General features: G+C 42.8%; 1 protein-coding gene across 3 annotated transcripts in view; it reads right to left on the bottom strand.

Moving 5' to 3' along the window:
* Positions 1–12,852, bottom strand: part of LOC133345821 (collagen alpha-3(VI) chain-like) — a 98,249-nt gene that overhangs the window by 37,886 nt on the left and 47,511 nt on the right. For all 3 annotated transcript variants that reach the window (XM_061556832.1, XM_061556833.1, XM_061556834.1), the window contains exons 14-23: positions 12,740–12,766; positions 11,242–11,286; positions 9,782–9,835; positions 9,578–9,640; positions 8,770–8,835; positions 8,251–8,304; positions 7,643–7,678; positions 6,560–6,622; positions 4,280–4,342; positions 3,632–3,694 (exon numbers count right to left, since the gene is read on the bottom strand). In XM_061556832.1, the coding sequence (XP_061412816.1) occupies positions 3,632–3,694; positions 4,280–4,342; positions 6,560–6,622; positions 7,643–7,678; positions 8,251–8,304; positions 8,770–8,835; positions 9,578–9,640; positions 9,782–9,835; positions 11,242–11,286; positions 12,740–12,766 (534 nt within the window). The remainder of the gene's footprint in view (positions 1–3,631; positions 3,695–4,279; positions 4,343–6,559; positions 6,623–7,642; positions 7,679–8,250; positions 8,305–8,769; positions 8,836–9,577; positions 9,641–9,781; positions 9,836–11,241; positions 11,287–12,739; positions 12,767–12,852) is intronic.

Raw genomic sequence — 12,852 nt, 5'->3', positions numbered from 1 at the left:
AAGAAGAGAGCAACTGTGCAGACATCTCTTGCTAAGTGTTTCAAAAGAATAGAGAGGAAACACGAGCACCAACGAGAATTAGCATCTACATGTGCAGAACGTGAAGAACCAGCAGCATCTCCATCTGCAGAACATGAAGAACAAGGGGGATCTAGATCTGCAGAACATGAAGAACAAGGGGGATCTAGATCTGCAGAACATGAAGAACAAGGGGCATCTAGATCTGCAGGACAACTTTTAAAGCTATTCCCCGTGTTTAGTGTACATGCCGTACAACATGGGGAGCGGTGGCATAGTGGTTAACGTACTGGGGACTTGAGTTCGGTTCCCGGTCACAGCTAATATTGGTGGAAAATATCTGAACCGGTCCTAGGGCTCCCCTAGGTCGACTCGGCCTTTAATGAGTACTTATATCTTTGCCTTGTGTCTCTGTATCTCCTTGTGTCTCTGTATCTCATAGTGTCTCTGGATCTCCGTCTGTCTGTGTCTCTCCTTGTGTCTCTGTATCTCCGTGTGTCTCTGTATCTCATAGTGTCTCTGTCTCTCCTTGTGTCTCTGGATCTCATTGTGTCTCTGTCTCTCCTTGTGTCTCTGTATCTCCTTGTGTATGCCGGTGTTGCGAGACACTGCGATGAAAATATATACAGTATTTTTTTAATTGCCGCAATGCGAAAGTCTTAACATTCTGAAGAACTTGCGGATTTCCGCCCTTGCAGAATTTATGAGCTGTTGCAGACTGTGGGGGCGTTGTGAACTTCAGTTTATCTACTCATCAGTGCTCACAAAGCAACTGTTGTTGATGAGGCCTGTGTGTGTAAAAATCAATCTGAAACAGGTTCCACTCCACATCTAAAAAAAACATTACAGTGAAATGTAAACATTACGGCGAGGCTACATCCAATTTCTCAGCAATAATCATTGGGCGCGTTATTTATTGTCTTTACTCATACAGTCGAAGACAAGTCGCTGAAATATAGCTAATGTATGACAGCTGTGGCATACAGTTAGTTATTCATTTGTCGATTTAAAGCTTTCGTGACTGCAGGGATTCATCTTCTTTGTTCTTTCGGTAAAGTCACGTAGAAGGGAAATAATAAAATAACAAAAATAAAACATAATAAAATACAATTCTCGCGACGTTTCGGCTACAACGCAAGCAGCCGTCCTCAGGTGAAGAACAGGTCTGTCTCAGTGTTTTATTATTATTTTATTATTTCCCGTCTACGTGACTTTACCGAATGAACCAAGAAGATAGTTATTCATTGTGACAAACACACCATTACAGGAGATAATACATTCATATCTGCGGTCCAAGATGCCGCCACGGCTTAAAGGGCCATGAAATATAAAACGAGTCATTCTTATGTTATGTTGAAACACTCACAATGTATGGAAGGGAGTTTTCCCTTTGGAATGGGCTGCTTTAGGAATTCAGCAGCAATGGTTTCACATTTTTAAAAATTGGCAGGACCATGTCTTGCAAGGCCAATAAAACCCACTGCCAGATGTGTAGAACCAAGTTGATGTAAACATCCGTAAAGAGATGTTATTTTACAGTTTTTAGCATTATAACAAACTGAAAAACTGTAAATAATTATCAAAGCATATGTGCAGTGTAAGTGCATGGCAATTTTTTGAACATGCAACTTGATAAATAACACGTGGAACGTTCAATTAGTTGCACACAGGTTCGAAAATACCGCTTAATTGGGTTTGGGGAAACGTGACTCTGACCCACTGTCTCTGTATCTCCTTGTATCTCTGTATCTCCGTGTGTCTCTGTATCTCAGCGTCTCTGTATCTCCGTGTGTCTCTTTATCTCCTTGTATCTCTGTATCTCAGTGTCTCTGTCTCTCCTTGTGTCTCTGTATCTCCGTCTGTCTCTTTATCTCCTTGTATCTCTGTATCTCAGTGTCTGTATCTCCGTGTGTCTCTGTATCTCCGTGTGTCTCTGTATCTCCGTGTGTCTCTGTATCTCTGTGTGTCTCTGTATCTCCTTGTGCCTCGAAACGTCGTGATCTATTATTATTTTCTACGTGACTTTACCGAAAGAACCAAAGAGTATGAATCAGAATGTTAATAATTATTTAGACTGAAAGAATCCGATGAGCAACAAAGCTCTATTTTCACAAATGTCCAGTAGGAGCAGGTCAGAAAGTTACAACAACAAACAATACAAAAACACGATAGGAGTGGAAAGTAAAGGAAAGCTAAGGCACTACATCTAAATACAAATAAATAAAGCATAGGAGTACACATTGCACAAGTACATAAATTCCTGGCGATTTTTCAAGACCAAATGCAATCTTGGGCAAGGCAGCAAAACAACAGCAGTCTCAGACCACGCCAAGACAACGACACACAGTCCCTCAATAAAATAGCACATCAAAATTCAACTATCGATATACGGATCAAAGTCACACATCACATTTGCAAAAGCGGTTGTATCCAGGACTCGTCTGCTGCTTCAGAATTTTTTTTGGAAACAACGGTCGTTCCAAAACGTTTGGGCTGCAATGGCAAAGGGCTTTGTCGCCTATTCCTATTCCTGTCGTTTGGCCGGCCGAGTCGCCATTGAAAATTACCTCCATGGGAAATAAACTTCCGATTCAGATCTTAACGATAGGGAAACTAACTTCTTTCATATTCTTGGTTCTTTCGGTAAAGTCACGTAGAAGGGAAATATCGAAATTTTACTTCTTTCAGTTGAATACATAGGCTTTCGCGAACAATATTATCTATATCTTTTTTTTTGGGTTAGGTCGCGTAGATATAAATGTGTCGTTAAACCTGTCACCACCCGACACAGCCAATTAGTAAGTCTTGTCACGTAAACAAAACATGCCAATTTGTTACTAGTTCAGTACACCGGTGTGGTGGAGAGTAAACCCACAACATTCACAAATTCGAGTACCATGACGTTTCACAGGTAATTACCACAATCATCATCATTTGCATGTGGCTTGCAGAATGGATGCGCTGCAGGACCAGGACAGAGTAGTAAGACACAGGGCAAGCTGACCCAGCTAAAAGCTGCTTATGGCAATCACCCAAATATTTTAAATGCACTTCAGGAAATGCTGATCGTTATTTTGCATTGGCTGTGCGCTGTGAAAGACACACAAGGCTGTCTACACATTTTTGCGTCTTGTTTGAAAACATCTTCCAGCTTGGCTATGATTGGCACGAAAGAAGTTCAATGTACTTATGTACATATATTATCGTGTTGTATTTGTTTGCATCATCATTTGTTTGCAGTTGCTGACTGGGACAAAGGAAGTTCATGAAACACACAAGATTGTTTATTCTTAGTGGGGGTTTTATAAGTTGTAAAATAAGTGTGCATGAAACAAATTTAAGTATGAAAAAAAATATGGCGAGATTATTATTTCAGTTCTTCTGCCATGTACGCAACAAAAAAGTTGTCAGTACAGGCCCGGGCAGCCTAGACATGAATTTAAAAAGTTGAATGTGCATATGCATAATTCAGATACCACAAACACTACAACAATCACTACTTAAATTGCAATTTCATTGCATTCAAATATTAACTATTGCACATTTAGTAAAATAAAAGTGCGTTTGGGTTGTAGCTCGTGTTACCGTGGGTGACAGTGGGTACACTTCTCACCTTCAAGCCTCTTGGGCCTGGTTTTCCGGGATCTCCACCGACTCCAGGCACCCCAGGAACACCCTTGCATTGACACGACACGGACACGTGCACATAAGTCACTTGCGAACGTGCGCCTTAGCAATAGAAATGTCAGTTAATCAATCCCAACATCTGCAATAACATTTACATTATAAAATATAACTAACACCTGTATATGCATTTGATATAGTCGATGTTGCGAAAACGCTACATACTGTGACTGCGATACAGCTCACGAGGCGGGCGTCACAGAATAGCATTCTTACTGGCACATTGGGCTTCCAGGCATTGCTCATTTGCCTTTCGTGTCCACAAAGCAATTGTCAAAAATGTCTAAACTTAATGCCACCCGGCTACGGTAGAAGAAAAACACAGCAAGAATAACCACGACACCGACTTCGATATTTTTTTGCCATTATTTCACAATGTAAACATATCACTCAATCTAATATAAACACATATTTACATGAATAACTATAATCACACATCACAGTAACAAGTACATAACTGTTCTTCAATGCCTCGTATGGGTGTTGCGAGTTATTAACCTAACACGTCCGCCGAGAGCCGTGTGAGACTGCGCATGTGTCTGGGATGATTGGCGATGTGCGTAGCGGCGATACGCACATTGGGACCACGGAATCCGGGATCCCCTCTCTTGCCAGGAGGTCCAGAATTACCCTGGGCTCCCTGCAAAGAGAAGACAATTTTACACATGAAATACTCACTTGGATTGTTGGCTGCCCTTCACATTTTTGACGTCGCCTCCCTTGTTAATACGAGCTTTGAGTTTAATTCACAGTTTTGCGACCATCCCCGGTGCAAATGCAGTGTTCATCCAGTTAACTAAGAATAATGCTTCTAAGAATTTTTCACGTTCAAGGAGCAAGTTTCACTCTCGATATATCTCGTTTCAAACTCAGCTGGTCCCTGATTTTTCGAGCAGTCTGTGTGTTTTGCCGATAGACTTGACACCATTGCAATGGAAACGTGTCACTGAATTCCACTACTACACATAAATGTAAACTTTTATCACTACTAAACTCACCACAAAAAGTGCAGTGCTTATATCTTAGATACACAACCGAGGCTATGTCCTGAGCTGTCACGCATAGATTTGAAGCTTCTTTACAATGAATAAAACAAATCATTCGGTGATGCTGCTGCTGCATTGACGGTGATGCACAAGCACAATTAACAAAACAAACCCCTCACATTCATCAACAACAACACTGTGACCTTAAAAGGAAAAGTAAATACGAAGGTGACATTCTGGGCAATGGCCCTCTTTCACAGTACATAGAGAGTGAGAGAGACGCCACAGCGGTGTCGAGTGGAAAAGAGATGGAGACAGCCCTTTATATATTCTTAGCCACGGCTCGGCTCAGGCTAGGTTTTGGCTCAAATGAGCCATGGCTCAGAACCACCGTGGCGCTTAACTCGAGCCAGCTCAGGGCAAGGTCCCAGCCGCGCTCAGGATTCCCAGGAGGCTGAGCCAGGCAATGGCCGGGCCGCTCGCTCGTGCAACTTTGAAACCACCGAGCGTCTCAAGCCTGAGCTGAGGCTGAGCGTTGGGAGGCCGAGCCAGAGCTGAGCTGTCACTGAGAACACTGCTCCTAAGCTAAATGCCTGACTTTCAAAACAAGGTGCTATCCCAAACCTCCATCATTGCAATCAACTCTTAACTCTGTGATAGAAAAGGCAGCCCACTATTGAGAATTCCCCCCCCCCCCGCCTCTCACCTCACCGATGCCAACCGTGTCCCATAGTCCCAGGATAACCCTTCTCAACTCTGTCTTCAATTCATCGCGTTTTGATTATTCACACACCCAAGGGTGCAAGCTAACCAATTGCATTTGTCTACATCGCTGATGTGGATGGAGTTGCGCTGTCATTTGTTTTAATATTAACCTTCAATATTTGTTTTCATTAGCTGAACAAATACATATATATAACACATATGCATTCAGAATAATTTCCCAAAAACAGCACATCACCATCACCAGACGACCATGTGGCATGCTGGTCCATCCTACCAATTGCAGGGTTTTGTGTGTCTTTTCAGTGTTTTCCCCTCCCAGACAGCCTTTTTGTCGAACCCCAAGTTCTGTCTAACTCCTAATTCTATCTAACTCCTAATTCTGTCTAACCCCCAATCCTGTCTCACCCCAAATTCTGTCTAACCACTAATTCTGACTAACCTATCATGTTGTCTAACCCCCAATTAAGGTCCAACCCCTAATTATGGCTTATTCGAGTCCAGCTACGAGAAGATTTTTGTTTGAAGATTTTTGTTTTATTGGATGGTTCATCTGCTGTTTGCTCAAGAAGATACCAAGATAATGCGATATTAACCTATGTAACATATGCATGCTTACCACGAGAGTGCTTCAAGAGAAAGGTCGTGTCGTTTTTTTCTATGCCTCCATTGAGGAATAGCAAAAGTCCTCCGTTGAAGAACAGCAAACTTACACAAACTCTGTTTAACACGTAGGCTTTGACGACCAATTTTATTTATAATCACGGTTTTTAATGGGTTCGATCGCTTAAATATAAATGTGTTCTTAACCCACCACCACCTGACAGTCAATTCATTATAATTTGATTGTAAATGTTGTAGGTTTACTCTCCAACACATCGGTTTGCTGAACTAGTAACTAATTGGCAAGTTTTGTTTACGCGATAAATCTTACTAATTGGCTCTCTCCTGAAGCCCTCTCGTGGCTAGCAGACCTTGACATTGGCATTTGGCTCCTGGTTATATTGCCATAGGCAAGAATATAACATCATGTAAAGGGTAAGTGCATGGGTGCTGGAGTATACACGAGTCCAGGGAGTAGTTGTTCCCGGGTAGAAGCTGCATGCTACAAGAAAGGATGGTGCATTGCACAGGAGCAGTGGCATTACCTGCATGCCGACAGTTCCCCTCATGCCCGGCAAGCCTGCTCCTCCCTGATCCCCACGCTCACCCTGCAGCGCACAGAAATTCATTGCGAAGTCTACGTGTGGGTTTCTGAAAAGATGGCACGCTCGTTGAAATATTATTGCGGGAAATGCAGCGATTTAATTATTTAAATATTAATTTCCAACGTTTGTGACAATCCACTGTTGGATCAAGGCCTTCTCGGTCCTTTCAGTCGTGGGGCCTGTTTGATCATAAATAGTCACAGGAGTTGGCCACACAACCCAATATAGGGCCATAGAGCTTGGGCAAATGTTGGCACCAGTGGCAAGATGTTAACTACCTTGCCTTGTATACAGGGCGCGTGCATTTTTCTCCGGGTCCTCCGGATTTTTCCCTCCGCATTTATAAACATGTGTTTAGAGTATTTGGCTGCTATAAATTCCACATGACCCAATAGGTTGAGCTGTCATTTGTGTCCAGGTCGCTTCTGGAAAAAAGCTCTGAAGCTCAGTGGGCCTTACCTGGTAACGTACACATTTTAAAACAGTATTGGCTGCCTTACACCTCTGAATCATTCTCGCTGTCTGTGAAAGTGACCATTACAATTTGCGAATTAAAATGATCATACTTCACCACACTGGTCAGTGAGTTCGTGAAGGCAGGGGGAGTGGGGAAGGGGTAGCGAGACCCCCTTGAGACATTCACTCTGCAACCGGTGTCGAGATGTAACGCATCTCCCACGCAAAGGTCAGGGGTCAGTCGTGTAATTTAATCGTCGTAATTAAAGCGCACTATAAAAACTCTGATATGAATAGATAAGTGAATGGTAATTATTTTATACTGCAGCATTCGTGCAAGCTGAATCTTAAAAACGGTGAATATCGCAAACCCACGTTCGCGTAGAAAAATGGTCCCAAGACGCACGACAACGACGCAACACGAGCACGGGCGAGGGTACGGAGGTGAACGCAACCCCAACCACGCTGGGTGACTGTACAACGTTTAAGCTCCTGACATCAGCGAATGTCCACAGAATAATAATATCTTAATATCAGCATGTGAATGGTAACGAATACTCGCTTTACCTTTTCTCCTGGTGGACCCCGCATTCCTTTTAGACCCTGAATAAAACATTGACATTTTATTATAACATATTACGTGAAATATATTTAATGTGGTAAACTTCTTGACTATAAATAGCATATTCATGTTTAGAAATTGTCTGCACACAAAGTGTATATTCCACAACGCCAATCCTAAATACATTTTAACCCATCACATTGGCAATTATCACCGGAGAAGCTTCTCGAGTGATACTTCCGTGTATAGCCGCAAAGGGCCAAAACTAACCCCGCAATAACTAAATTGGTATACAGAGAGAGCAAGCTGCAGCAAGCAACTTTGGTAGCTATTTGGTTTATGCTTTGCATCTTCCTTTAAAATGTTTGTAGCCATTGCAGAGGTGTTACATTGGAGGTGAGATGTTGAAGATAATATAGGATATTGTGGGTTCAGGAGCTTGTGAGAAAGAGTTCAAGAAATATCATAATTAAGAGGATGTTTTTGATGGACTGCATAAACCACTTCGGAAGATTTGGGGGTTAGACAACTCTGGTGACATGTTTGAAATTGAAAGTTATACAAAAAACAATTATACATGGACAGTGTTGTGGCATGAAGACGTGTCACTCACCACTGATGCAGCATCACCGGGTTGTCCATCTGATCCATTCTTGCCAATATCACCCTGCGCATGCATTCACAGTGCAGCTCAATGTAAGAAACATCGGATGGGGCGCCGACACGGCCCAGCGGTGGCGCACTCACCCACTTGCTGTTCGTGGTTGAAATCCGGCAGGCTGCCCTGGTCACTACTTTGGTGCGGCTTAACCGTAAAATATGTGCCGTCTGCTCTACGGCGGACGTAAAAAATCCTGTAACGTCATTGGAAAGAGTAGGCCATCGTGTGCCAGGGCCAAGGTCCAAACTTTGAAAATTACACCGCACATTACTCAGTTAGGATCATGCAGAGCAATGATCGCCTTCCCGCTGCTGGCAAACTGATGCCCCAGGCCAGGTGCTAAGTCACCTTGTGCCCACAGGGACAGCTGCCCATGAGATGAGATGCAAGTCACTTATCTTGAGTAAAATGCCAAGAGGTGAACAGGTACCATTATCGTAAATTAACTCTAATAAAAATAAATGTTCTTACCTGAGGTCCCGGGTATCCGATCTCACCGTTTGGACCTTGCTTATTGTTCGCCACTCCAGGCTCACCCTACGGACACCAAAATCCCGGAGGGAAAAATAAACATTCCCGCCACCGCCGCTCCCGAGTGACAGCGCACCTTGCAGTGCTCAGGGTGCACTGCAGAACCTGGGGGCTCTCAGCAAAGTGACGGTCAGGGACAAACGTCAACTTTATTTTTCACATCTGTGATTCTGTAACTTGCTCATGCTTATCTCATCTTCCAATTTAATATTTATAGAGCACCCTTAACTCATAGCGCTTAATAACAAAGTATAAAAGCGAAAACAAAAATCTAGTGATTTTTATGACAAGGCCAGTGCAAGGGCCTAGGAATGAGTAACCGTAACAGAGGGCACGTGGGGTTATGAAAGGGCTATAAGGGAGGGATGGGATGGAGTGGAGGGGCGAGGGCAGGGAAGAGGAAGGGAATGGGTGATGGAGAAGAGGTGACGCTTAAAGAGAGGTATGGAAGGAGGTTAAGGAGGGGGACTGCTTCATGTACAGGTTAGTTTTGAGTCTATGGACAGTGTTGCATCCATGGGCAGTGTTGAGTCTATGGGCTGTGTTGAGTCTATAGGCAGTATTGAGTCTATGGGCAGTGTTGAGTATATGGACGGTGTTGAGTCTACAGGCAGTTTTGAGTCTATAAGCAGTGTTGAGTCTATGGGTAATGTGAGTCTATGTGCAATGTGAGTCTATGGGCAGTGTTAGTCTATGGGCAGTGTGTGTCTATGGGCAGTGTTGAGTCTGTAGGCAGTGTTTTCCTCACGGCATCTCCTCGGAATCCCGGGTGACCCCGCACTCCATCATCCCCTGTAGGTCCTTGTGAACCCTGCGGTGGGGATAGGGAAGCGGAGACGACATTGCCACATTTACTGACTGGCAAAATCTATTCAATGATAAAAAACGAACCATTCAATAACGTGTAGGGTAATCTCGATGTCGTGGAAATGAGATGGCAGCATTGTCTTACCGCTCCTCCCATACTGCCTTTGATTCCAGGAACTCCAGGGAACCCTCGCTCCCCCTGAAAAGGTGCAACGTGGAGGTCTCGTTATGCATAGGCAGGAGGGGGGGCCACCACAGTGACGAATGACAGAGCCATAAATAAAGAGCGACTATGTTAACTACGTAACTTAGCTGTGAGTCTCTGGGTGAGAAGAAGTTTCTTTTGAAATGTTAGGATCATGGCAAGGTGCGCTCTGTTGGCATCATACAACATCGCGCCTGAGTGTTCTAATCCAGTGATTTCACAAGGATGCTCCTGCCTTGGATTGTAAATGCAGGTCTAAGGCATTAATGCATGAGCTATGTTTGTATGTATTTTTTCGATTTAAAGCTTTCGTGACTGCAGGGATCCATCTTCTTGGTTCTTTCGGTAAAGTCACGTAGAAGGGAAGCAATAAAATAATAAAAATAAAACATAATAAAATAAAATAATTCTCACGACGTTTCGGCCACAACGCAAGCAGCCGTCCTCAGGTGAAGGACGGCTGCTTGCGTTGTGGCCGAAACGTCGTGAGAATTATTTTTTATTTTATTTTATTATGTTTTATTTTTATTATTTTATTGCTTCCCTTCTACGTGACTTTACCGAAAGAACCAAGAAGATGTTTGTATGTAGTCGAGGGTCGCTGTAACACTCTTAAAAGGAAATCCAGTCAGAGCAAAAGATGTGATAATGAATTGCTATTAAGCCGATATTTATATTCTGTTACTATCCATGTTCCTCATCCGTGCCATATCAGGTAGTCGCGCACTCATTACAAATAAATAATACTTCCAAGGATAAACCCCCGTTGGACATTGTGATGAAACACATGAATGTGCATGATTATTTTATCCTGGCTTCGAGAAAAATGTCAAGACTCCCATTAAACAGCCTGGGAAACGCAGCTATAAAATAATATCTACGGGACCTTTTTGCTGGTATCCTTTTTTGTTTGCTTGTTTTGCCATTGGTATGTGTGGCTATTTCCAGAAAGGGTAAAGCCGATTATTTTTTCATAATTTTCATTCTGGCAAAAATGTCCCATAGATATAACTGCTCGCACTGCCTTTGTATGGTTCACCTTTTGACATTCTCTGGTCTGACACTGGTGAGACAAGGCAATTAAAAAAATGCTCTCTCTGGTATAGGCCAATCAACTTCAAAGACAAAGCATATATCAGAGCATGTCTGTTTGCAAGTTTTTGCCACAAGTATGTGCTGTTAATGCAAATTTGATGCCTTGCAATAGGTGTCTTATTTGGTGTTTGAATATCTTAACACCTCCCGTATTATTGCCAGAAAGGGTAAAGTCTATTCTTGCATACATTTTTACATTTTTCTTCATCGCCACAAGATAATATTGTTGCACCTTCGTTAACTACAGCTCGAGCACGTTCAAGAAACACCTGTAACGGTGCACGTGGTGTGCTGCTCGGACTTACGTCTTGGCCATTAATCCCATCCAACGCATGCTCACCCGATGTTCCCTGTAAAACAAAACAAAGCGGTGAGGTGGACGTTCTCCTTTCACAAAGCCTCTTGCATACAAGTGAGATCGTTTATATTTGTAGATAAAGAGCGTGGCTATTATACTTTTGGGAAAGCCAACTTGCTTGTTTAATCCATTGTTGTTAACTTGCCCATGATTAATTCCATAACATTACTTGCAATTACATTCAAAACGATATACAGTACGTATATGCCATTTCCTGTAGTTTACTATTCTCTTCTGTGAGGAGGCCACTAAACATTCTCTACAATACTGTACGGTACCATATTCTCCGCATTATAAGATGCATCTATTTCCCGTATTTAAAAAAAAAAATTGGAGGTGCGTCTAAAACCCGGTGTGTGTGTGTGTGAGACCAGCCTTGGTGGGGAGTGGAATTAGTGTAGCGGATAGCGCGCTGCACTACAAACCCAGCGACCAGAGTTCGATTCCTGCTCAAAGCCATCACCAGTGACGATTATCTGAACCGGTCCTGGGCCTCCCTTAGGTCGACTCAGCCTTAATTGAGTACCTAGTGCGATGTGTAAAAACACTGCCACTTGGGAGACAAATTCAGCCGGGCATGATTCTGGCCACCCACCCTCTCATGTGCCGTTCCGGCCTTCATAGGGGCTCGCTAACAGCACTTGCCCCAACAGCCTGGGGTATCTTAGTCTTTGTGGATCAGACTTTAATAACTTTATTTCCTCCACAGAGGTAGTTAAAACATAACATTCTCCAGACTCTTTCTTCCCAGCACCCAATCTATATTTGTATGACTTCGTATTTTATATCCTCCTTTCCGACTTTCCCAGGATTTCTGTCGCATTTTCTGGAATATTATTCTATTCAAAATGACAACAAACGTTGTGATGCGGCTTACCATCCGGAGCGTCTTATAATGAAGAGTATATGGTCACATGATTTAAAAAGTGGCATTTGTATTTCCAGCAGATGCTGTGTACCAGCGCTCGGTATCACAGTATCTGTGCAAACATCTTTAACGTGAGACGGGCATTTCTTTTCCCCCAGCAATTCACGTTTTTGACGTGAAATTATTTTTTTAAATTACATTGAAAGTCACTTCGTTGAGGGAGCAGGCAGTGGCAACGTTATGAAACGGTTGTTAAGAATCTGTAGAATTTCTGATATGGTGACAATAACATATTCATATCCTGCATTTAAAATGTAATAGGTACAACGAAGGCTTTCACGACCAATATCATCCATAATAGTTTGTTTGGGGTTACATCTAACCCAAAAAAAAATGTATTATGGATAGGTACAACGAGTTTTATTTGAAAAATACGCTTTAAGATGACAGGGAGGACACGAATGATTGACGTATCGCTTCTTCCCACTTAAAAATACTGTTCAATGACTCCAAGAATATACTCATGAGAACATGATGGGTTTTCGCCATCAACACTGTTATTGATGGTGATCCTTACCAACTGTCCTGATGTCCCCGGTGAACCCTGAAAAAGAAACAAGAGGGCATTATTTTACTTTTCCCCACAGGCATTGCCATGGACCGATTATCAAGGGCACCAATTATGCTTCA

The sequence above is a fragment of the Lethenteron reissneri genome, chromosome 23, assembly GCF_015708825.2.
Source record: "Lethenteron reissneri isolate LAM-NWPU_2019-01 chromosome 23, ASM1570882v1, whole genome shotgun sequence".
Lineage (NCBI taxonomy): Eukaryota > Metazoa > Chordata > Hyperoartia > Petromyzontiformes > Petromyzontidae > Lethenteron > Lethenteron reissneri.
Note: the sequence above shows the minus strand (reverse complement) of the source record. Positions and strands in the feature narration are given on the sequence as shown.